This window comes from Nerophis lumbriciformis, linkage group LG04, assembly GCF_033978685.3.
Source record: "Nerophis lumbriciformis linkage group LG04, RoL_Nlum_v2.1, whole genome shotgun sequence".
NCBI lineage: Eukaryota > Metazoa > Chordata > Actinopteri > Syngnathiformes > Syngnathidae > Nerophis > Nerophis lumbriciformis.
In genome coordinates this window covers 67,404,115-67,431,148 of record NC_084551.2, presented here as the reverse complement: position 1 = coordinate 67,431,148, position 27,034 = coordinate 67,404,115, and the positions used below count along the sequence as shown (strand labels likewise).

At 39.4% G+C, this 27,034-nt stretch overlaps 1 protein-coding gene across 1 annotated transcript; it reads right to left on the bottom strand.

Annotated features, from left to right (window-relative positions):
• Window positions 1-94: 94 nt before the first annotated feature.
• Window positions 95-26,767, bottom strand: smpdl3b (sphingomyelin phosphodiesterase acid like 3B). The gene is made up of 8 exons (XM_061946648.2): window positions 26,642-26,767; window positions 26,360-26,573; window positions 19,855-19,952; window positions 19,636-19,779; window positions 19,397-19,566; window positions 7,275-7,455; window positions 1,122-1,255; window positions 95-1,057 (listed from the first exon to the last, which is right to left on the bottom strand). Exons 1-8 carry the CDS (start codon window positions 26,724-26,726, stop codon window positions 683-685), a joined length of 1,401 nt encoding a protein of 466 aa, XP_061802632.2. The 5' UTR covers window positions 26,727-26,767; the 3' UTR covers window positions 95-682.
• Window positions 26,768-27,034: the final 267 nt, after the last annotated feature.

Sequence of the window (27,034 nt, the reverse complement as noted above, 5' to 3'; positions counted from 1 at the left end):
CAATTGTTTTGTTGTGGTTTGAGATGATTTGTCGTATATTGTTCATGCAGCTGTAGCTCAATTTGATGTTGTTCTTGTTGAATACTTTTCTTAGGGTGTTGTCTTTGGGAAAGTGTTTGTCAATCAGATTGAGGAATTTGTGTCCAATGTTCGTTGAGACGTTTTTGCTGTATGGGGGGGTTGGTAAACCAGCCAAAAAAGAACAGAAAACGAAACGACATCATCTGGTACACACACACACACACATTGGTGAGAGTCGTGATCAGAAGCTAACAAAACGTGTTGATTCGGCCTCAGCAAATTTTCCTTTAATGGGTTCGTGGAATACTGGGTGTGTGGTGCTTGATATTGTTTCAATTCTGTAGGGTTTTTGCTACATTAAAGAGCAATTATCCCTGAAAGTTTACCAGATCAATCGAAAAATGCGACTAAAAAAGTGCTAAAAATAAAAAAAATGTTGGATGTTATTCAAGATCAATACAGTTCTTGCTTTTGATTATGGCACATTGGTGCTGATGGAAGATTTTTGGTAGAGAATGACTTGTGATGACATCCTCCAAAACCAATAGGGTTCTTGCGTTGACATACAAAAACTGGTCCTAAAAGCAACATCGGTTGAAAATGGTTGTTAGCGAACAAAAACATGCATTCCTCTTCATGTGTCACCCATGTGAAATGCTAACTACTGCTGATTGAAAACAAACAGGATGCTTGCAGCCACAGAGAGGACGACTAGCGAGCCGCCGCCGCCGCCGCCGGAAGACGCCGCCTCCGTCACCAGGCAGCGCTCGTACCTGTCGTAGTCGACCTCTCGCAGCGAGCACACGTGGTCCACGCGGCAGGCGGCGTCGCACTCGCCGAGGTCGTAGCTCACCGAGTTGAAATGGTAGTACTTCTGCAGGCGGCAGCGGTCCGTGGAGATCCCCTCCAGGAGCCGCTGCATGGAGGCGGGGGAGGCGTCGGCCACGTGGAAGCTCTCGGTGAGGCGGTACTCCTTCTCCCAGCGATCCCAGCCGGCGTTGGCGTGGCTCAGGTTCAGGTAGTAGGTCACCACGTCCTGAGTGTGGAAGACATGGCGTTCAGGTCTTTCCGTCTCTGTGGAGTCATGACCCAAGTCTTACTTTGACCAGGAGGGTTTGGGTGTCGTATTCGAAGATCCGAATGCCAGGATTGTTGGCGCCGTTCTTCACTCCGGGGAGCGTGGTCTCCCACGGTGTCACCCCCGGGCTGAGGAACATTGTGCTGATAGGAGAACCTGCAGGTACAGAGACACATTTACACTCTGCATCTACAATCTTAATATTGTCTTGCTAGATTGACCAGCAGACTTTGGACAAGCAGACCAGCAGACTTTGGACAAGACCAAAAATCCCAAAACGTGTCCATCTGATTTCATTGATTAAAGACTTATGTTGGATCCACTATGGACTGGACTCTCTCACTATTATGTTAGATCCACTACGGACTGGACTCTCACTATTATGTTAGATCCACTACGGACTGGACTCTCACTATTATGTTAGATCCACTACGGACTGGACTCTCACTATTATGTTAGATCCACTATGGACTGGACTCTCACTATTATGTTAGATCCACTATGGACTGGACTCTCACTATTATGTTAGATCCACTATGGACTGGACTCTCACACTATTATGTTAGATCCACTATGGACTGGACTCTCACTATTATGTTAGATCCACTATGGACTGGACTTTCACTATTATGTTAGATCTACTATGGACTGGACTCTCACTATTATGTTAGATCCACTATGGACTGGACTCTCACTATTATGTTAGATCCACTATGGACTGGACTCTCACTATTATGTTAGATCCACTATGGACTGGACTCTCACTATTATGTTAGATCCACTATGGACTGGACTCTCTTTATTATGTTAGATCCACTATGGACTGGACTCTCACTATTATGTTAGATCCACTATGGACTGGACTCTCACACTATTATGTTAGATCCACTATGGACTGGACTCTCACACTATTATGTTAGATCCACTATGGACTGGACTCTCACTATTATGTTAGATCCACTATGGACTGGACTCTCACTATTATGTTAGATAGGACTTGTTTCTTCAGCATTGTCCACACGTTTAAGTCAGGACTTTGGGAAGGCCATTCTAAAACCTTCATTCTAGCCTGATTTAGCCATTCCTTTACCACTTTTGACGTGTGTTTGGGGTAGGGGTGTAACGGTACGTGTATTTGTATTGAACCGTTTCGGTTCCGGTTCGGTTCGGAGGTGTACCGAACGAGTTTCCACACGGACATATTAAGTAGCGTAACGCACGTTGTGTAAACAATGCACACCGAGGCACAACACGCGGCATGCTAGCAGCTAACAGGCTAGGATAGGCTGACCATACGTCCTCTTTTCACCGGACATGTCCTCTTTTGCGAAGCTGTCAAGGCGGAGTTTCTTAAATGCCTCAAATGTCCGGCATTTTGAGTTAGGGTTGCGTGCATTTTCAATGTACGTTCGGGGTTAAGAAGGGGTTAAAAACAAAACAAATTGCACGCAGCAGCATTGGTGAGTGAGGGGCAGAGACAGAGAGAGAGAGAGAGAGAGAGAGAGTTATGATAAACGCGCATGCGTCGCCAGGCTCTGCTTTTTATCCATAGATTTATCACATTTATTTTTTTATTATCTATAGCAGGGGTGTCAAAAGTGTGCCTCGGAGGCCATTTGCGGCCCACAGCTAATGTTTTAAAGGCCCACGGCACATTCTAAAAATACTATTAAAATAAACAAAAACATGACAAAAGTGAAATAAAAAAGCTTAAAGGTGAAATGTAAATTAGAAAAAATTGCAATGTTGACTAAAAAAACAAAGCTGTTTTTTTTCTTTCAAACTGTCATTGCTCAAAACATAATATTGAATCAAAATCAATGTTATTGTCATGTCTGTGTAATCATGTTTTGTGTTAAGTCATGTTTTTGTTTAGTCATAGGACTCTTTAGTTTCTGTCTTTTCACTCCCTTGTCTTGTTTCCATGATTACCCCATTAGTTTCACCTGTTTCACGTTTGGACTCATTGTGCACTCTTGTTTGTCACCATAGCAACCATTAGTTTTCACCTGTCACGTCACGCACCTGCTTTCACTAATCATGTCCATAGTATTTAAGTTCATTCATTTTCTGTTGTTCGTCCTGACGACCTCACACCACATTTATGCTCTGTCCATTGTTTCATGTCCATGTTCACGCTGCTCCTTTTTTGTCCATGCCAAGTAAGTTTTCTTTATTCAAGCCATAGTTTGCAAGTTTTGTTTAATTGTTCATAGTTTATTCTCCGCCACTGTGCGCGCCTTTTGTTTGATCCTTTTTTTGTATTTATAGTTAATAAATAAATCATGTACCTTAATTCCCGTCTCGCCCGTGCCAACTTTCCGTTGCATCCTGGAAAAGCACACACCCCGGACCAAGTCCTAACAGTTATTATGAATTATTGACCGAGGTTCCGATTACTTCACATCAAATATTCCACTAAGAAAAATATTTTTGGTGGAAGATTTTGAAAATTTGGAAACAAATAACCCAAAAATGTATATTTTGTTGTTTTCTTACTGTACCGAAAATGAACCGCACCGTTACCTCTAAACCGAGGTACGTACCGAACCGAAATTTTTGTTTACCGTTACACCCGTAGTTTGGGGTCATTGTCCTGTTGGAACACCCAACTGCGCCCGAGACCCAACCTCCGGGCTGATGATTTTAGGTTGTCCTGAAGAATTTGGAGGTAATCCTCCTTTTTTCATTGTCCCATTTACTCTCTGTAAAGCACCAGTTCCATTGGCAGCAAAAACAGGCCCGGAGCATAATACTACCACCGCCATGCTTGACGGTCGGTATGGTGTTCCTGGGATTAAAGGCCTCACCTTTTGTCCTCCAAACATAATGCTGGGTATTGTGGCCAAACAGCTCAAATTTGTTTCATCTGGACAAAGATAAGACCTTCTGGAGGAAAGTTCTGTGGTCAGATGAGCCAAACTTCATGATGTCAGGCTTGTCCCTGACAGTTTGACTGTGTTGTAGTTTTTCCTCTGCGTTTGTCTTAGTTTTCTGTCAGCGCTTTTATTTTGTCTTCATTTCCTGATTGTCTCCCTGAGTGCTGCTCCCCCTCAGCTGTGGCTGATTGGCACCTGGCCACACCTGGTGTCAATCAGCCAGCTACTATTTAAACCTGCCTTCCCCTCCAGTCAGTGCTGGATTATTGTCATTGTCGCTAATACTTGTTGTCACTACTACCTGTCATAATACTTGTCGTTGTAGCTCTGTCTACTTTTGTTCACTCTGCTCATGTCCTAGTTCCTTCGCGTCACAGTAAGTGTTTTTGTTTCTTGTCCACAGTTAGCCTTTGTGCTATTTTAGTTCATAGCCAAGTTTGTTCTCCGCCTTGTGCGCGCCTTTTGTTGTTACCTTTTTGTTTGTTTGTTTTGCCATAGTGTTTAATTAAATCATGTTTTCTCGCTCAATGCCTGCCGTCATCTCTGCATCTTGAGGTTCGTCACCAACAAACTCTTGACACATGAATGTTTATTGTGACCAACAAGTATGTGCTCCAATAACTCTATCACAAAATAAGAGTTGTACAAATTATTGGAAACTCGAGACAGCCATGACATGATGTTCTTTACAAGTCTGGGTAAAATTTTGACCACAACTGTACTTCTGCAAAATGCCTGTATGAAAGAGGCTTCTCCAAAGGCAGAAAATAGCCGGGTCAACATTGTCTGTGTGTGTTAAAAGGTCTGCAGCAGTGACGTGCAGTTACTAGAGGCAGGAGAGGCGGGGCCTCACCTGCCATCATGGAAAGAAAAAAAATGTAAAAAGAAAAAAAATTAATTAAATTGTTACCGTAATTTCCGCGCCATAAGGCGCCCTGGGTTATAAGCCGCGCCTTCAATGAACGGCATATTTCAAAACTTTGTCCACCTATAAGCCGCCCCGTGTTGTAAGCCGCATCTAACTGCGCTAAAGGAATGTCAAAAAAACAGTCAAATAGGTCAGTCAAACTTTAATAATATATTAAAAACCAGCGTGATGTGGGCGCGCATGGAGTCGTATATCAACATGGACGGAGCTGCGTGAAAAAAGCCACCCGGCCTCTTCGCGTAAACTTAAACTTACCTTAACCACTCGCTCATCTTTTCTTCATCCATCCCTTCGAGTTAGCTTTTATGATGACGCCGGCTGGAAAGGTCTCTTTTGGCAAGGTCTTCCTTTTGAATATCACCATGGGTGGAAGTTTCTGGCCATTAGCATGGCAAGCTAGAACCACAGTGAAGGATGACTTCTCATTCCCTGTGGTGCGAATATTCACCGTACGTGCTCCCGTTGTATCCACAGTGCGGTTCACAGGAATATCAGTTGCTGTGAAATAGTAATCCGTGTGCGGATGGAGAGATTGCGTCTTTTCATGAACCGGATCCTTGTCGCTTAGTAGGAGCCATTTTGTGGTCTTTACAGATGTAAACAGGAAATGAAACGTACGGTAATATCCGCGCGCTTTTTCTTCATCCACGCGGGCGGGTGGTTGCTTACAGTAGAAGAAGAAGCGCTTCCTGTTCTATGGGGGCGGGTGCTTACCTTGGCGGTTGCTTGCGTAGAAGAAGAAGCGCTTCCTGTTCTACCGGGAAAAAAGATGGCGGCTGTTTACCGTAGTTGCGAGATCGAAACTTCATGAAAATGAATCGTAATATTAATCCATATATAAAGCGCACCGGGTTAAAAGCCGCACTGTCAGCTTTTGAGTAAATTTGTGGTTTTTAGGTGCGGCTAATAGTGCGGAAAATACGGTATATGTATCCAGTGATTATACTATAAAGTTATTTTCCATTTAACTTCACCAGTTTTAGATTATTTTTATTCAAAATCGCTGAATTTTCACATTTGCCGTTCAAATACTGAGAAAAGACGGTGCGGTGAACAGCAGCCAGTTGAGGCACGTCACTCAGTGCCTCAACATGGATTGCGCAATGACTCGGCTAACTGCTGGCCTGCTGTGCAGTGAGACCGTATTGCTATATGAATTATATTATACATTTCCATAGTTTAGTTAGCTGAGGTATATAATGTACAGTGTATTTTGTCCAACAACTGTATGTGTGTAACGTATTTCTTGTGCTGAGCGATCATAAAACGGCTGCAAAAGACGCACTGGCTGAGGCTCCAGTAACCCCCGCCTCCTGCACCCCCGCCGTAGAATTGTTATATCAACTAAAGCCCACACTTAAACTTTCCACGTGCAAGATTGAATCTATTTAAAAAAGTTATTTCATAAGAAGCCGAAAAGTGCAAAAACAATAATGTTCGTGTTGGAGGAATTGTGAATGACTGCAGGGCCACAACATTAGGTACACCTGCAGATTGCAGGTGTATCTAATTCACAACTCCTCCAACACGAACATTATTGTTTTTGCACTTTTTGGCTTCTTATTAAATAACTTTTGTAACCTATTTTCATGGGCTTTCCTCTTTGTGATGTTAAGTTCCTGTTATGCGCTGTTATACAGTATATGCCTCGAGCTCTTATTTTGAAGGCGCTAAGAGCGGAAGTGATGACACGTTGGAGTGGAGCGGAAGTTTTTGAAAGAAGGTAAATAAAGTGGTCCTCGTGTAAACTGGAGCCTCCGTGTTTGTTATTTTGTAGTTTCATACAGTATAGGCCACATTTATAAACCCTCGGTTACACTTTTTTAAATAGATTCAATCTTGCACGTGGAAAGTTGAAGTGAGGGCTTTAGTTGCTGTGCATGGACTTCATTTATAAGTAAAGGTCAGACCATAATAACATTTTTTTTATTAAATGTGCTTTTTTGTGTGCTACAGTTTGTATGTGTAAAGTTAAAGTTAAGTTAAAGTAGCAATGATTGTCACACACACACTAGGTGTAATGAAATGTGTCCTCTGCATTTGACCCATCCCCTTGATCACCCCCTGGGAGGTGAGGGGAGCAGTGGGCAGCAGCGGCGCCGCGCCCGGGAATCATTTTTGGTGATTTAACCCCCAATTCCAAGCCTTGATGCTGAGTGGCAAGCAGGGAAGAATGCTGGTATGAGCTTTTAAACATAACCCGTTAACTGCTGCCAATCAAATGGTGAATAAGATACTCTTTAGGGTTCATATGTTTGTAAATCTGACTGTGATGAAGTCAGTGCCTCACCAGCCATCAACCTCACTATAGCTAACTATAGCTCCATCAGAAAGCCATCTTTTATGGCAAAGGCGGCGTGGACGTTACCCTCCGAGTTGTAGAACATGCGGAAGGTGTCTGTGTGATGATGTCCAAAGAACTGTCCCGCGATGACGGAGTGGTGCTTGCCAATCAACTCCACGTATCGCCTGTTGAAGTCCGGCCGGTACCAGGGCTTGTTTCTTTTCTTCTCAAACACGCCCGGTGGCACGTGACCTATGACGTACACCTGCGGGTTAAAAAAAAAAAAGGTAACCATAGTGGGCGTGGCTGGCTTTACTGTACACATTATTCTTGTTTGAAAGGGGAAGTGAGACGCTCTGCAGGGTTTCGTGGTTATACTCAGAAATGTCTGGCAGGCACACGACTTCTTCTTTTGAGGCTCATGTTAAATAAATAAAGAGTGTTGCACTGCAAAAACTGAAATCTAAGTAAGATGAAATATCTCAAATAAGGGTGATATTTGCTTATTTTCTGTCTGATAAGATCATTCTTCTCACTAAGCAGATTTTATGTTAGAGTGTTTTACTTGTTTTAAGTGTTTTGGTCCTTATTGATATTTATATAGCGCTTTTCTCTAGTGACTCAAAGCGCTTTACATAGTGAAACCCAATATCTAAGTTACATTTAAAGCAGTGTGGGTGGCACTGGGAGCAGGTGGGTAAAGTGTCTTGCCCAAGGACACAACGGCAGTGATGGCGGAAGCGGAGATCGAACCTGTAACCCTCAAGTTGCTGGCACGGCCACTCTACCAACCGAGCTATACCGCCCCCGTACTTTTCAAACAAAGTATAGTACCGTTTTTGATGAAACTATTATTTTGATCTCTTAAAGGCGCCTATTGTACACAACCGACTGTTCTTACCTATTTTTAAAAAAGTTTTAAAAAGTTAAAAATATTTTTTTTAAATTAAAAATATTTAAAATAAAAAAAATAAAAAAAACATTTTTAAAAAACATTTAATTTAAAAAAAAATTTTTTTTAAAACTTACATTTTTTAAAAAAATATAAAAAATTTAAATTTTTTTTTAAAAATGTAAAAAAAAATGTTAAAAGTTTAAAAAAAATAAAAAAAATGTTTTAAGTTAAAACATGATTTTCAAGGTAAAAATTTTTTTTCAAGGTAAAAAATGATTTTCAAGGTAAAAAAAATTTTCAAGGTAATTTTTTTTGGGCTGTTGTGTATTTGGGATCTGCATAAGTCAAAAATATTTAAAAAAAAATTAAAAATATTTAAAATTAAAAAAATTTTTTTTTTTTTAATTAATTTTTTTTTTTTTATAAATTTTTTTTTTTTAATTAAAAAAACTTTTAATTTTTTTTAAAAAATATTTAAAAATTACATTTTTTTAAAAAAATTTAAAAAATGTTTTTTAAAGTTTAAAAAAAAAAAAATAAATAAATAAATGTTTTAAGTTAAAACATGATTTTCAAGGTAAACATTTTTTTTCAAGGTAAAAAATGATTTTCAAGGTAAAAAAAAAATTTCAAGGTAAAATTTTTTTTTCAAGGTTAAAAATGATTTTCAAGGTAAACAAATGATTTTCAAGGTAAAAAAATTTTTTCAAGGTACATTTTTTTGGGCTGTTGTGTATTTGGGATCTGCATAAGTCTATTTGGAATCAAACCGTGGTGGAATTGCGGGGATATTGCATACGTCAGCAGACTAATTAGGAGACTTTGTTTGTTTACTTACTACTAAAAGACAAGTTGTCTAGTATGTTCACTATTTTATTTAAGGACAACATTGCAATAATAAACATATGTTTGATGAACCCTCAGATTTTTTGTTCAAATAAAGCCAATAATGCCATTTTGTGGTCCCCTTTATTCAGAAAAGTATCGAAATACATTATGGTTTAGATTGATTGATAAGTTTATTGACATCTTAAAGAATTGGTACCGGTACCAAAATATTAGTATCGAGACAATCCTACTTTCTCCACACGGTCTATGCGGGGAAATGGGCCGCGGTTGCTTCTCTTTCTCCCCCTCCATTTTTCTGCATTCTTTCGTATCTCAAGTTATCATTACGTATATGTATTGTTGCATTTAAACAACTGTATTGTTGATAATAAAGGTAAATTATTGGTATTGTTCATTATCAATAGCGCTATTTCTATTGGTATTTGTATTGATCCATTTGTAGTGTAATAATGCTCATTGTCATTTCTGTATTATTTTTTATTTTTCGCTAACTGCTTATTTGCTATTACTTTTACCATCATATTTGTACATGTCATATTTGCTGATGTTGCTCTATTGTTGTTGTTGTTGTTGTTTTTGTCTCTCTGTCTAATCCCCCTCTTGTCCCCACAATTTCCCCCTCTGTCTTCTTTTTTTTTCTCTTTCCATCCCCTCCTGCTCCGGCCCGGCTGCACTAAATGATAATATAAATACATTTAATAAAGTCAAATACAAATAAGGCAACAAGAGAAGTATCCTACACTTCTCTTTTGTAAAGTAAATCTGAACAGCCGACATGGGCATCTACATCAACTATATGATTTGCCTGAGAAGCTGGACAGGACAAAAAAAAAAGAAAAAAAAAGTTACATTTAAACCAGTGTGGGTGGCACGGGGAGCAGGTGGGTAAAGTGTCTTGCCCAAGGACACAACGGCAGTGACTAGGATGGCTGGAAGCGGGGATCGAACCTGCAACCCTCAAGTTGCTGGCACGGGCGCTCTACCGTCTTTGGTACGACTCGGCCGGAGTTTTGAACTCACAACCTACCGATCTCAGGGCGGACACTCTAACCCAGGGGTCGGCAACCCGCGGCTCTAGAGCCGCATGCGGCTCTTTAGCGCCGCCCTAGTGGCTCTCTGGAACTTTTTAAAAAATGTATGAAAAATGGAAAAAGATGAGGGGAGGAAAATATATTTTTTTGTTTTAATATGGTTTCTGTAGGAGGACAAACATGACACAAACCTCCCTAATTGCAGAGGTGGGTAGAGTAGCCAGAAATTGTACTCAAGTAAGAGTACTGTTACTTTAGAGATTTATTACTCAAGTAAAAGTAAGGAGTAGTCACCCAAATATTTACTTGAGTAAAAGTAAAAAGTATGTTGTGAAAAAACTACTCAAGTACTGAGTAACTGATGAGTAACATACACACTCATATCATATATATATATATATATATATATATATACATACATACATATACATTGATATATACAGTATATAATTTATATTTATTTATTTTGCCGTTTTTGTTTACATGTTAAAGGTGTTTTAATGAATATACATGCATGTTTAACATATAGATTCCTTTCTTTCATGAAGACAAGAATATAAGTTGGTGTATTACCTGATTCTGATGACTTGCATTGATTGTAATCAGACAGCAGTGCTTAACGTCCACGTTTTCAAATGGAGGAGAAAAAAAGTCCTCCTTTCTGTCCAATACAGGGGTCGGCAACCCAAAATGTTGAAAGAGCCTTATTGGACCAAAAATACAAAAACAAATCTGTCTGGAGCCGCAAAAAATTAAAAGCCATATTACATACAGATAGTGTGTCATGAGATATAAATTGAATTAATATGACTTAAAGGAAACTAAATGAGCTCAAATATAGCTACAAATGAGGCATAATGATGCAATATGTACATATAGCTAGCCTAAATAGCATGTTAGCATCGATTAGCTCGCAGTCATGCAGTGACCAAATATGTCTGATTAGCACTCCACACAAGTCAACAACATCAACAAAACTCACCTTTCATGCACAACCTTAAAAGTTTTTTGGACAAAATGAGACAGAAAAAGAAGTGGCATAAAACACGTCCTAGAAAGTCGCAGAAAAATATACATGTAAACAAACTAAGGTGAGTTCAAGGACTGCCAAAATTAGTAGGACAAAACGGCGCTCTCCGAATACTCTAATCAGTGAAGCATGTTTAATACAAACAGTGTGCTTTATAACAATTAGGGAGGTTTGTGTCATGTTTGTCCTCCTACAGAAACCATATTAAAACAAAAAATATATTTTTTTCCCCTCAACTTTTTCCATTTTTCATACATTTTTGAAAAAGCTCCAGAGAGCCACTAGGGCGGCGCTAAAGAGCCGCATGCGGCCCTAGAGCCGCGGGTTGCCGACCCCTGGTCTAATACCACATGAAAGTGGTTGGTTTTTGGCTTCTTATTTGTCCAGCTTCCATATTCGTTTTTATACACTTTACAAGAAATACATTGGCGGCAAACTCCGTAGCTTGTTTGCGCTGGCTTTCGGAGACTCTTATTTTGAAAGAGCAGGTGCGATGGAGCGGCACTTTTATTGTGAAGACAGGAACTGTGCAGTCAGTCTTTAGGCTTTTGACGGGATGTACGGTTGAAATAAAAAAGGGTCTTTTTTTCCTTCACACTTTTGATTGATTGATTGGAACTTTTATTAGTAGATTGCACAGTACAGTACATATTCCGTACAATTGACCACTAAATGGTAACACCCCAATAAGTTTTTCAACTTGTTTAAGTCAGGTCATGTGACCGCCTGGCTCTGTTTGATTGGTCCAACGTCACCAGTGACTGCATCTGATTGGTGGAACGGAGTGAACGTCACCAGTGACTGTATTTGTTGAAACGCAGGCACTATGAAGGTCTGTCTGACAGACCAAAACAAACAAAGCGTGCATTAACAGATAGATCAAAATTAGTAGCGAGTAGCGAGCTGAATGTAGATAAAAGTAGCGGAGTAAAAGTAGCGTTTCTTCTCTATAAATATACTCAAGTAAAAGTATGTTGCATTAAAACTACTCTTAGAAGTACAATTTATCCCAAAAGTTACTCAAGTAGATGTAACGGAGTAAATGTAGCGCGTTACTACCCACCTCTGCCTAATTGTTATAAAGCACACTATTTATATAAAACATGCTTCACTGATTCGAGTATTTGGCGAGCGCCGTTTTGTCCTACTAATTTTGGCGGTCCTTGAACTCACCGTCGTTTGTTTACATGTATAACTTTCTGCGACTTTCTAGGACGTGTTTTATGCCACTTCTTTTTCTGTCTCATTTTGTCCACCAAACGTTTAACGTTGTGCATGAAAGGTGAGTTTTGTTGATGTTATTGACTTGTCTGGAGTGCTAATCTGGCATATTTGGTCACTGCATGACTGCGAGCTAATCGATGCTAACATGCTATTTAGGCTAGCTATATGTACATATTGCATCATTATGCCTCATTTGTAGCTATATTTGAGCTCATTTAGTTTCCTTTAAGTCCTCTTAATTCAATTTATATCTCATGACACACTATCTGTATGTAATATGGCTTTTAATTTTTTGCGGCTCCAGACAGATTTGTTTTTGTATTTTTGTTCCAATATGGCTCTTTCAACATTTTGGGTTGCCGACCCCTGAACTAACCACTGGGCCACTGAGTAGGTGGACTTGGACTTTGCTGTTTTATTTTCAATGAAACAATAGAAAATACGTACTCATATAGTAGTGCACTTGTTATTACTTATTTTAAAAGGTATTTTTGGGTTCATTGAGGTTTGATAATTTGACTTGTTTTGGAAAGTCTTGACAAGCCAAATGTTCTTGTTCTATTGGCAGATCATTTTGCTTAGTTCAATTAAAATACCCCTCATTTTTATTTATTTTTTTTCTTGTTTTTGAACACTGACTTTTCGCAGTGTGAGGCATATTTTTTCCCCATAAAAGTTTAAAGGCCTACTGAAAGCCACTACTAGCGACCACGCAGTCTGATAGTTTATATATCAATGATGAAATCTTAACATTGCAACACATGCCAATACGGGCCGGGTTAGCTTACTAAAGTGCAATTTTAAATTTTGCGCGAAATATCCTGCTGAAAACGTCTCGGTATGATGACGTCAGCGCGTGACGTCACGGATTGTAGAGGACATTTTGGGACAGCATGGTGGCCAGCTATTAAGTCGTCTGTTTTCATCGCAAAATTCCACAGTATTCTGGACATCTGTGTTGGTGAATCTTTTGCAATTTGTTCAATGAACAATGGAGACAGCAAAGAAGAAAGATGTAGGTGGGAAGCGGTGTATTGCATACTTGCCAACCTTGAGACCTCCGATTTCGGGAGGTGGGGGGAGGGCGGGGGTGTGGTTGGGGGCGTGGCTAAAAGGGGAGGAGTATATTTACAGCTAGAATTCACCAAGTCAAGTATTTCATATAGATATATATATATATATATGTATATATATATATATATGTATATATATATATGTATATATATATATATATATATATATATATATATATTTATATATATATATATATATATGTATATATATATATATATATATATATATATATATATTTATATATATATATATATATAAAATAAATACTTGACGTTCAGTGAATTCTAGCTATATATAAATATATATGTATATATATATATATATATATATATATATATATATATATATATATATGTCTTAATAAGGTTATCCAAAAAATAGTGCTCGATACCGTAGTAGAGCGCAATATATGTATGTGTGGGAAAAAAATCACAAGACTATTTCATCTCTACAGGCCTGTTTCATGAGGGGGTTCCCTCAATCATCTCCTGATGATTGAGGGAACCCCCTCATGAAACAGGCCTGTAGAGATGAAATAGTCTTGTGATTTTTTTCCCACACATACATATATATATATATATATATATATATATATACATATATATATATATATATATATTTATTTTATTATATGTATATATATATATATATACGTATATATATCTATTTTATTATATATATATATATATATATATATATAAAATAAATACTTGAATTTCAGTGTTCATTTATTTACACATATACACACACATAACACTCATCTACTCATTGTTGAGTTAAGGGTTGAATTGTCCATCCTTGTTCTATTCTCTGTCACTATTTTTCTAACCATGCTGAACACCCTGTCTCTGATGATGCATTGCTGTGTGGCACGCACAAAAGTGCTTTCATCAAATGCACTAGATGGCAGTATTGTCCTGTTTAAGAGTGTCACAACATTGCTGTTTACGGCAGACGAACTGCTTTACGGTATACAAAAAACGTGACTGCTGTTGTTGTGTGTTGTTGCCGCCGCGCTGGGAGGACGTTAATGAAACTGCCTAACAATAAATCCGCCTGAATTTCGGGAGATTTTCGGGAGAAAATTTGTCCCGGGAGGTTTTCGGTACAGGCGCTGAATTTCGGGAGTCTCCCGGAAAATCCGGGAGGGTTGGCAGGTATGGTGTATTGCGGCCGACTGCAGCAACACAAACACAGCCGGTGTTTCATTGTTTACATTCCCGAAAGATGACAGTCAAGCTTTACCATTGGCCTGTGGAGAACTGGGACAACAGAGACTCTTACCAGGAGGACTTTGAGTTGGATGCGCAGACACGGTACCGTGAGTACGCTTCCAAACATTTGATCGCTTGCCCGTACGTGCGTGCCGCTATGTGCATGTCACGTACGTAACTTTGGGAACTTTGGGGAAATATATGTGCTGTATGAACTTTGGGGAGGTGAACGGTACTTTGGGCTGTGGGATTGAGTGTGTTGTGCAGGTGTTTGAGTTGTATTGGCGGGTTATATGGACGGTGTTTGTTATGCGGGATTAATTTGTGGCATATTAAATATAAGCCTGGTCGTGTTGTGGCTAATAGAGTATATATATGTCTTGTGTTTATTTACTGTTTTAGTCATTCAGGTCCCACCCGCCTCTCACAGCATCTTCCCTATCTGCCCTCTAGTCCTTCACTCTCACTTTCCTCATCCACAAATCTTTCATCCTCGCTCAAATTAATGAGGAAATTGTCGCTTTCTAGGTCCGAATCGCTCTCGGACCTAGATGTGGTGGCCATGATTGTAAACAATGTGCAGATGTGAGGAGCTCCACAACCTGTGACGTCACGCTACTCGTCTGCTACTTCCGGTACAGGCAAGGCTTTTTTTATCAGCGACCAAAAGTTGCGAACTTTATCGTCGATGTTCTCTACTAAATCCTTTCAGTAAAAATATGGCAATATCGCGAAATGATCAAGTATGACACATAGAATGGACCTGCTATCCCCGTTTAAATAGGAAAATAGCATTTCAGTAGGCCTTTAAGGCAGCGTTTCTCAAAGTGTGGGGCGCGCCCCACTGGTGGGGAATAGAGACATGACAGGTGGGGCACGAGGAACGGGAGGAAATTTCACTTTAAAAAATTTTTTTAAATTATTATATTCTTAGATTATTTTTTTTACTAAGCTTTCATTTTCTATACACACTGTAAATCACTTTGTGATTCTGTCTGTGAAATCCGCTATATAAATAAATGGAAATTACCGGTACTTATTTTTACTGTAGGCTTTATATTTCTCGGTAGGAGCGCAGTTTGACAGACATAGCAACAGTAACTAATGGGGGCGGGGCTAAGCGGAACAAACTTTCGCGCGGATGGGTAGCAGGCTAATGTGTGGACCACAATTACACAAATATATACATTTGTGACTCGCACCTCAAAGGTCGTCGAGCCAGAGCCAGCGCCTGCAGAGAAACAAAAATGTGACGGGCACACACTGTGTCATTCACCGGGAAGCACTCGCGTCAAGGCAGCTCAGCCCCGAACTCAATGAGGTTTTAACATGTTGTGAGCGCGGTAAATTTGATCAAAACACGACCACTGAAAGTGCGACTGTTCTCTGCACTGTGTGAGGAAATGGGAGCTGATCATACAGCCGTGCTGTTTCACAGTGAAGCAAGGTGGCTCTCCTGGGGCAAAGTGCTGTCACTTGCCCTGTCTTGCCAAATGCATAGCTCCTCCTTTTTTTTTTTGCAAAGAGGCACTTTTATTGTATTTATTATTGAACTTGATGCAAGTTATTTGATTTATTATTGAACTTGATGCAAGTTATAACACTTTTGTTTTATTTATTATTGAACTTGATGCAAGTTATAACACTTTTGTTTTATTTATTATTGAACTTGATGCAAGTTATAACACTTTTGTTTTATTTATTATTGAACTTGATGCAAGTTAACACTTTTTTTGATTTATTATTGAACTTGATGCAAGTTATAACACTTTTGTTTTATTTATTATTGAACTTGATGCAAGTTATAACACTTTTGTTTTATTTATTATTGAACTTGATGCAAGTTATAACACTTTTTTTGATTTATTATTGAACTTGATGCAAGTTATTTGATTTATTATTGAACTTGATGCAAGTTATAACACTTATTTGATTTATTATTGAACTTGATGCAAGTTATAACACTTTTTTTTAATTATTGAACTTGATGCAAGTTATAACACTTGTTTTATTTATTATTGAACTTGATGCAAGTTATAACACTTTTTTTGATTTATTATTGAACTTGATGCAAGTTATTTGATTTATTATTGAACTTGATGCAAGTTATAACACTTTTTTTGATTTATTATTGAACGTGATGCAAGTTATAACACTTTTTGATTTATTATTGAACTTGATGCAAGTTATAACACTTTTTTTGATTTATTATTGAACTTGATGCAAGTTATAACACTTTTGTTTTATTTATTATTGAACTTGATGCAAGTTATAACACTTTTGTTTTATTTATTATTGAACTTGATGCAAGTTAGAACACTTTTTTTGATTTATTATTGAACTTGATGCAAGTTATAACACTTTTGTTTTATTTATTATTGAACTTGATGCAAGTTATAACACTTTTGTTTTATTTATTATTGAACATGATGCAAGTTATAACACTTTTTTTGATTTATTATTGAACTTGATGCAAGTTATTTGATTTATTATTGAACTTAATGCAAGTTATAACACTTATTTTATTTATTATTGAACTTGATGCAAGTTATAACACTTTTTTTTTATCATTGAACTTGATGCAAGTTATAACACTTTTGTTTTATTTATTATTGAACTTGATGCAAGTTATAACACTTTTTTTGATTTATTATTGAACTTGATGCAAGTTATTTGATTTATTATTGAACTTGATGCAAGTTATAACACTTTTTTTGATTTATTATTGAACGTGATGCAAGTTATAACACTTTTTGATTTATTATTGAACTTGATGCAAGTTATAACACTTTTTTTGATTTATTATTGAACTTGATGCAAGTTATAACACTTTTATTTGATTTATTATTGAACTTGATGCAAGTCATAACACTTTTTTTGATTTATTATTGAACGTGATGCAAGTTATAACACTTTTTTTGATTTATTATTGAACTTGTTGCAAGTTATAACAGTTTTTTTGATTTATTATTGAACGTGATGCAAGTTATAACACTTTTTTTTATTTATTATTGAACGTGATGCAAGTTATAACACTTTTTTTGATTTATTATTGAACTTGATGCAAGTTATAACACTTTTGTTTTATTTATTATTGAACTTGATGGAAGTTATTTTATTTATTATTGAACTTGATGCAAGTTATACCACTTATTTGATTTATTATTGAACTTGATGCAAGTTATAACACTTTTGTTTTATTTATTATTGAACTTGATGCAAGTTATAACACTTTTTTTGATTTATTATTGAACTTGATGCAAGTTATTTGATTTATTATTGAACTTGATGCAAGTTATAAAACTTATTTGATTTATTATTGAACTTGATGCAAGTTATAACACTTTTTTTTAATTATTGAACTTGATGCAAGTTATAACACTTTTGTTTTATTTATTATTGAACTTGATGCAAGTTATAACACTTTTTTTGATTTATTATTGAACTTGATGCAAGTTATTTGATTTATTATTGAACTTGATGCAAGTTATAACACTTTTTTTGATTTATTATTGAACGTGATGCAAGTTATAACACTTTTTGATTTATTATTGAACTTGATGCAAGTTATAACACTTTTTTGATTTATTATTGAACTTGATGCAAGTTATAACACTTTTTTTGATTTATTATTGAACTTGATGCAAGTTATAACACTTTTATTTGATTTATTATTGAACTTGATGCAAGTTATAACACTCTTTGATTTATTATTGAACTTGATGCAAGTTATAACACTTTTTTGATTTATTATTGAACTTGATGCAAGTTATAACACTTTTTTTGATTTATTATTGAACTTGATGCAAGTTATAACACTTTTATTTGATTTATTATTGAACTTGATGCAAGTCATAACACTTTTTTTGATTTATTATTGAACGTGATGCAAGTTATAACACTTTTTTTGATTTATTATTGAACGTGATGCAAGTTATAACACTTTTTTTGATTTATTATTGAACGTGATGCAAGTTATAACACTTTTTTTGATTTATTATTGAACGTGATGCAAGTTATAACACTTTTTTTGATTTATTATTGAACGTGATGCAAGTTATAACACTTTTTTTGATTTATTATTGAACGTGATGCAAGTTATAACACTTTTTTTGATTTATTATTGAACGTGATGCAAGTTATAACACTTTTTTTGATTTATTATTGAACGTGATGCAAGTTATAACACTTTTTTTGATTTATTATTGAACGTGATGCAAGTTATAACACTTTTTTTGATTTATTATTGAACGTGATGCAAGTTATAACACTTTTTTTGATTTATTATTGAACGTGATGCAAGTTATAACACTTTTTTTGATTTATTATTGAACGTGATGCAAGTTATAACACTTTTTTTGATTTATTATTGAACGTGATGCAAGTTATAACACTTTTTTTGATTTATTATTGAACGTGATGCAAGTTATAACACTTTTTTTGATTTATTATTGAACGTGATGCAAGTTATAACACTTTTTTTGATTTATTATTGAACTTGATGCAAGTTATAACACTTTTGTTTTATTTATTATTGAACTTGATGGAAGTTATTTTATTTATTATTGAACTTGATGCAAGTTATACCACAGCTGCACATTTATTTTATTTATTATTGAACTTAATGTTATTTTATGTTATTGAGTTCGAATGTATACAACTTGATGTTCAATAAATTTGAAAATGTTAAAGCTTGGCATTAGCGCTCTGTTGGGGCGATGGGGGCAGGTGGGGCTTGAAAACTCCCCCTTGTCCAAAGTGGGGGATGACAAAAAAAAGTTTGAGAACCACTGCTTTAAGGTAACCGTTGAATGGTACTACTTTTTGATGGTTCCTGTGTAGTTGATTTAAGCACCTTTGCTCTGACAAACTCAAAACGTTCTCCTTGCCTTCTCTTTGTTGCCGGCCGCCTCTGCCAGGACCCGGTCCGCCCAGCTAAACTGTCCCGCGGGGTCTTCGGCGTTCTGGGTCAGCAAGTTGCGGTCATAGTAGAGATTTGTGTTGAGCACCAAGATGCGGAAGCCTGTCATATTCAGCAGCTTCTCCGTGTAATAGCCACCTGCGTGCAACTCTCCGTTAGATCCTATTCGTCTGTTAGGAAGTCACTGCTTATCAGGAAAAAAAAGACCTTTCTGGAACGTTTCACGGGACTCGGGCTCCAGCCAGTGCTGCCATATTAGAGCTGTTTGGTTGTACATGACGCTGGGGCCTCCGGGAAGCTGGCTCTTGGGGTGGTAGTCGTGGTTACCCAGGGCCGAGTACACTTTGGTTTCTACACGGAAGTGAACGTGTGAGTCCATACTGAAACATCACCGGACTCACATCCTCTTTCTGGTGTCGGACCTACTTGGAAAGACCTGGTTTATGGCGTCCGTGAGGTTGCTGATGATGCTCAGCACCGCCTCTTTGCTCAGATCCCGGTCAGGAACATGCGGCGTGTCGTCTCTGCGGGAAAACAAGCGAGGGATTTTATTGTCCTGATATTTACCCGATGGGGATTTATAGGTGCCCAGGTGTCAAACTAGCGCAGTTTTACGACGACAGCACACAACGTGCCTATTTGATAGCTCATAAAAGACATCATAAAAGAAGAATGACAATAAAAAAACCTCGGAAATTAAGCACAATCTGTCCCGTTCCGGGGTCAAACTGTCGCCGTCGTTAAATCTTAACTCTTAATAGAATAGAATAGATGTCATGTCTGTGTAATCATGTTTTGTTTAGTTTCTGGCTTTTCACTCCCTTGTCTTGTTTGCATGATTACCCCATTAGTTTCACCTGTTCCACGTTTGGACTCATTGTGCACTCTTGATTGTCACCATAGCAACCCATTAGTTTTCACCTGTCACGTCACGCACCTGTTTCACGTCTTGAGTCACGCACCTGTTTTCGTTAATCATGTCTGTAGTACCGTATTTTCCGCACTATAAGGCGCACCTAAAAACCACAAATTTTCTCAAAAGCTGACAGTGCGCCTTATAACCCGGTGCGCTTTTTATATGGATAAATATTAAGATTCATTTTCATAAAGTTTCGGTCTCGCAACTTCGGTAAACAGCCGCCATCTTTTTTCCCGGTAGAACAGGAAGCGCTTCTTCTTCTACGCAAGCAACCGCCAAGGTAAGCACCCGCCCCCATAGAACAGGAAGCGCTTCTTCTTCTACTGTAAGCAACCACCCGCCCGCGTAGAAGAAGAAAAAGCGCGCGGATATCACCGTACGTTCCATTTCCTTTGTGTGTTTACATCTGTAAAGACCACAAAATGGCTCCTACTAAGCGTCAGGGATCCGGTTCATGAAAAGACGCAATCTCTCCATCCGCACACGGATTACTATTTCACAGCAACTGATATTCCTGTGAACCGCACTGTGGATACAACGGGAGCACGTACGGTGAATATTCGCACCACAGGGAATGAGAAGTCATCCTTCACTGTGGTTCTAGCTTGCCATGCTAATGGCCAGAAACTTCCACCCATGGTGATATTCAAAAGGAAGACCTTGCCAAAAGAGACCTTTCCAGCCGGCGTCATCATAAAAGCTAACTCGAAGGGATGGATGAAGAAAAGATGAGCGAGTGGTTAAGGTAAGTTTAAGTTTACGCGAAGAGGCCGGGTGGCTTTTTTCACGCAGCTCTGTCCATGTTGATATACGTATGTTTGTGATTGCACATTTGCGTACATTTTGGGAGTGAACAGAGTTGTTAGAACGCTGGTTTTTAATATATTATTAAAGTTTGACTGACCTATCTGACTGTTCTTTTGACATTCCTTTAGCGCAGTTAGATGCGGCTTACAACACGGGGCGGCTTATAGGTGGACAAAGTTTTGAAATATGCCGTTCATTGAAGGCGCGGCTTATAACCCAGGGCGCCTTATGGTGCGGAAAATACGGTATTTAAGTTCAGTGTTTTTCAGTTTGTCTTGCTGACGACCTCACCACATTTATGCGCTGTCCATTCTTTCCATGTCCATTCTTCATGCAACTATTTTTGTCCAAGCCAAGTAAGTTTTTGTTCCATGTTTATAGTCTTTTTTGGTTTCATAGTTTGTTCTCCGCCATTGTGCGTGTTTTTCGTTTGTACTTTTTTGCTATAGTCTTTTGGTTTCATAGTTTATTCTCCGCCACTGTGCGCGCTTTTCATTCATGAAGTTTGGTTCTTTTATGAATTTATTATGGCTCTACTGAAAATGTGAGGGTGAAAAGTATACATACAGCAATGTTAATATTTGCTTACATGTCCCTTGGCAAGTTTACCTGCAATAAGGCGCTTTTGGTAGCCATCCACAAGCTTCTGCTTGACCACTTGACCACTCCTCTTGACAAAATTGGTGCAGTTCAGCTAAATGTGTTGGTTTTCTAACATGGACTTGTTTCTTCAGCATTGTCCACACTGTCAGGACTTTGGGAAGGCCATTCTAAAACCTTCATTCTAGCCTGATTTAGCCATTTCTTTACCACTTTTGACGTGTATTTGGGGTCATTGTCATGTTGGAACACCCAACTGGGCCCAAGACCCAACCTCCGGGCTGATGATTTTAGCCTGTCCTGAAGAATTTGGAGGTAATCCTCCTTTTTCATTGTCCCATTTACTCTCTGTAAAGCAGCAGTTCCATTGGCAGCAAAACAGGCCCGGAGCATAATACTACCACCACCATGCTTGACGGTAGGCATTAGAGATGCGCGGTTTGCGGACACAACCGTGGAGTCCGCGGATTATCCGCGGATCGGGCGGATGAAATTTAAAAAAATAAGATTTTATCCGCGTGTGGGTCGGGTCGGGCGGATTAATTAGATATTTTTTTTTTTGTTTTGTTTTTTGCGGGTGGCAGTTAAACCAATTGGTAAATATATATACATAGTTAAATGTTGTTACCCACATACGAAAAACGAGCAGGCACCTGCAGCATATGCCACAACAGAAGAAAAAGAAAAGAAAAGAGATGGACACTTTTACGGAGCGGAGAAGGGACGCCTCGCCGGGGTCCGGGACCGAGGCCCCTTCCCCCGAGAGGGCCCCACCGGGAGCCGTAGCTGAGGCGATCCGCGAGAAGGGCCCGACGCACGTCCAGGGTCACCACCGCGCCCACCGCACCGACACCCCGCCTCGTCCGCTTTCGCCGCGGCCGGCGGTAAGCAGCTTACCTGCCCGCCACCCCCGTGGCCGGGGGCTCGTAACAGGGGTCACTCCGCGCGCTCCGCCCGCGCAGCTTACCTGCCCGCCACCCCTGTTGCCGGGGGCGCGTAACAGGGGTCACTCCGCGCGCAGTGCGCTCACGAAAGGGGTGGGGCTCACCCTGGTTGATATAGACAGCAGGACGGTGGCCATGGAAGTCGGAACCCGCTAAGGAGTGTGTAACAACCCACCTGCCGAATCAACTAGAAAATGGATGGCGCTGGAGCGTGGGCCCATACCCGGCCGTCGCCGGCAGCGAGACGCGCTTGGAGGTGCGCTCAGCGCGGCTCCCATATGATTGCGCACTGGTGTGCGTCTGGGTCGTGACAGCGTGGCACGCGCAAGTCTGTGCTGCATTGGATCAGTCTCCTTTCTTTAACAGGCAAAAGCTTTATAACCTCACCATACCTGCCAACTTTTAAATCAGAAAAACCTAGTAGCCAGGGTCCAGGGGCCGCAGGCCCCGGTAGGTCCAGGACAAAGTCCTGGTGGAGGGTTCAGGGCTTCGCCCCCCGACGCAAAATGACTATTAGCATTCAGACAGGTTAAAATGTTGCTAAAACCATCACTTTTCTATCAGTCACAGTGACTTTTCAAAACAAAAATATTACAGCAAAAATCATATGGGTTGATTGACATGTTTATTCTGTAAGCTAACTTCAATAGTTTGAAATTATTTTGACAGTTAATGCCAGTTATCCTGTCAACCTTTCACAAGACTTCAATTTGTTAATTGAAAGTATAAACAGTATAAACACTTTTAACAGTATGTCGTGCTGTGAAATACAGCCGACAGGATTGTGCACCAAACACGAAGCAAGGCCATGCTGCAGGAGAACAAAGGACTTCTTTCATTTAAGGTTTGTGATAAACCATCAAACTCATTCGTTAAAAGGACTCTATAGTAATATAAAGCGAATTTTTCTGGACATTATCATGCAAGAAAAGTTTATTTTTGGGATCGCGATCACCGCGTAATGATTTTTAAAGGTTGCATTACAAACATTTAACTGTCCCATGTGATCATGCCAGTGCGATTGGAAGTCCATGCTCAATTATTGCCTCCGTAAATAAAACTTCGGCATTTATCACATCCAAAGAATCTGTTTGGGCGACGAAAAACGTTGAAAGTTTTCCACTTGTATCGCTAGCAACGGCATTAGACTTGTGTTTTTTTGTCCCAACGTGGTCTTTTACATCGCTAATTCCTCCGTGTCCGATCGAAAAATCTTGTCTGCACAAGGTGCAATTTGCGTAGTTTTCACCCTTTTTTTGTTTTTTTTAATTAATATTAGATATATAACAACGGGCGGATGGCGGGCGGGTGCAGTTCTGATCAAACGTTACATCGGGTGGATGGCGGATGGTTGACGACTTTCTGACGCGGTTGCGGATGAAATAAATTGCCTATCCGCGCATCTCTAGTAGGCATAGTGTTCCTGGGATTAAAGGCCTCACCTTTTCTCCTCCAAACATATTGCTGGGTATTGTGGCCAAACAGCTCCATTTTTGTTTCATCTGACCACAGAACTTTCCTCCAGAAGGTCTTATCTTTGTCCATGTGATGTCTTAACTGTTTGGCCACAATACCCAGCAATGTGTTTGGAGGAGAAAAGGTGAGATCTTTCAGCCATGACATTATGTTCTTTACAACTTTTGACTACGATTGTACAGTATTATTGATGCCCATCCATGCCATTACCGGTAATAACACCCACAGTGACAACAGTCTATCCATAGTGTCAGGGCCGGCCCGTGGCATAGGCCGTATAGGCAAATGCTAAGGGCGCCGTCCATTAGGGGGCGCCACGCCAGTGCCACAAATGTTGGAGAAAAAAAAAAAAAAAAAAAAGTTGGTACTATTATTTCTAAATACAACAAATAATCCCACGTTAATTAAAATGCAAAGTAAAGCCTATTTAATAGAAATATTATTTGTTACAACATTACCCCCCCCTCCCTTCCCGTATCATGACTCTTTTTGGACGTCACCACATCAACAAAATCAACACAAGATGTCAAAACGGCCAAAACTGTCAGGTGCCCAGGGAAGAAAAAAGAGAAAAGAAGAGGAGGAGAAACGAGAAAAGACAGAGGTAGCAGGTAGGTAACGTTAGCCTACATGAAATTATTTGTCTGTTACAGAATGTGATAGTAACCTGGCTTTTTAGCATTAAGCTACCGTATTTTCCGCACTATTAGCCGCACCTAAAAACCACAAATTTACTCAAAAGCTGACAGTGCGGCTTATAACCCGGTGTGCTTTATATATGGATTAATATTAAGATTCATTTTCATAAAGTTTCGGTCTCGCAACTACGGTAAACAGCCGCCATCTTTTTTCCCCGTAGAAGAGGAAGTGCTTCTTCTTCTACGCAAGCAACCGCCAAGGTAAGCACCCGCCCCCATAGAAGAGGAAGCGCTTCTTCTTCTACTGTAAGCAACCACCCGCCCGCGTAGAAGAAGAAAAAGCGCGCGGATATTACGTTTCATTTCCTTTGTGTGTTTACATCTGTAAAGACCACAAAATGGCTCCTACTAAGCGACAGGTTTCCGGTTCATGAAAAGACGCAATCTCTCCATCCGCACACGGACTACTATTTCACAGCAACTGCCTAAAGACTTTCAAGAAAAGCTGGCTACTTTCCGTGCAGATTGTAAAAACAAGATAGCTGAAAAAACGATCCGGCCAGAGAACATTATCAACATGGACGAGGTTCCACTGACTTTTGATATTCCTGTGAACCGCACTGTGGATACAACGGGAGCACGTACGGTGAATATTCGCACCACAGGGAATGAGAAGTCATCCTTCACTGTGGTTCTAGCTTGCCATGCTAATGGCCAGAAACTTCCACCCATGGTGATATTCAAAAGGAAGACCTTGCCAAAAGAGACCTTTCCAGCCGGCGTCATCATAAAAGCTAACTCGAAGGGATGGATGGATGAAGAAAAGATGAGCGAGTGGTTAAGGGAAGTTTACGCGAAGAGGCCGGGTGGCTTTTTTCACGCAGCTCCGTCCATGTTGATATACGACTCCATGCGCGCCCACATCACGCTGGTTTTTAATATATTATTAAAGTTTGACTGACCTATCTGACTGTTTTTTTGACATTCCCTTTTGCGCAGTTGGATGCGGCTTATAACACGGGGCGGCTTATAGGTGGACAAAGTTTTGAAATATGCCGTTCATTGAAGGCGCGGCTTATAACCCAGGGCGGCTTATGGTGCGGAAAATACGGTAATGTTACATGATTCGGCAATTGCTAATCAATAAATAGCTAGTTCTGTTTTAACGTCGGGTTAATATTGTGGAGGGGGCTAAATTGTTATGGACAATAATAATGTAACGTTAGGTAATTACAGTACTCCCACCTTACATTCCTCAGGGACATTTGTATTAGATCTTTTAAGCAGGTGTTTTTTGTTTACATTGTTATTGCCTTCTGGTTAGCTAATGTTTGCCCTGCAGGTAATAGTCACTTTTCCACCCCTTTATATATTAGGTATAGTTGTAAGTAAAAAAAAAAAAAAAGGTCAAAGACAAAGCTATTCGGTTTCTTGTGAGTATATACACTTCACTGCCGATGTGGGGGGGCGCCACCTAAAATCTTGCCTAGGGCGCCAGATTGGTGAGGGCCGGGCCTGCATAGTGTGAACAAGACTCTTTTACATACCCAGTCCACACAATGAAATCCGGGTCTGGTAGAAACTTCTTCATTGCATAAACGGAGGAGTTGATGAGTTTCCATGGCGAGTCGCACGCGTAGTCACCGAACGCGCCCGCCTGCGTGGCGGGTCGGACACCGCTCGACGCGCACACCTTCTTAGGGTCGTCTCCCAGGGCGTAGGACGGGTCCCAGTGCAGGTCGGTGATGTGCCAAAAGTTGCCTTGGGTGGATTCGAAACAGAGCGTTGTTGAATTCCACGACGACCGCGTTTTCCTTTTTGTTACTTACCTGAGAGTGCCAGAGTGCCTTTAAAAAGAAGGCAACACAGCAGCAACCTTTGTGCGGACATGTTGAAGGAAGCACACACACGCATTAATGGTCTGTGCTCAAGTCCACTGAGAATGGGAGAGGCCGGTGGAGATAATCGTCAATATGCATGACACGTTTATTGCCCGGTCTACTGTAAATATTTCACCAACCCGGGAAACCACCAGCTTCCTCAACTGTTACTGAATTAGTCAACTGTCATGTTTGCTAAATGACGTCCTAATACAGAAGTGGTCACGTGACACTTGCCATAAATATAACTTTCTCCTTTCACTTTTATCCCTCTGCAGGGGTGAAACTTGGGGAAGAATAATTGTATCTAAGTTATCACAAAACTTTGTGTTACATGGAGTT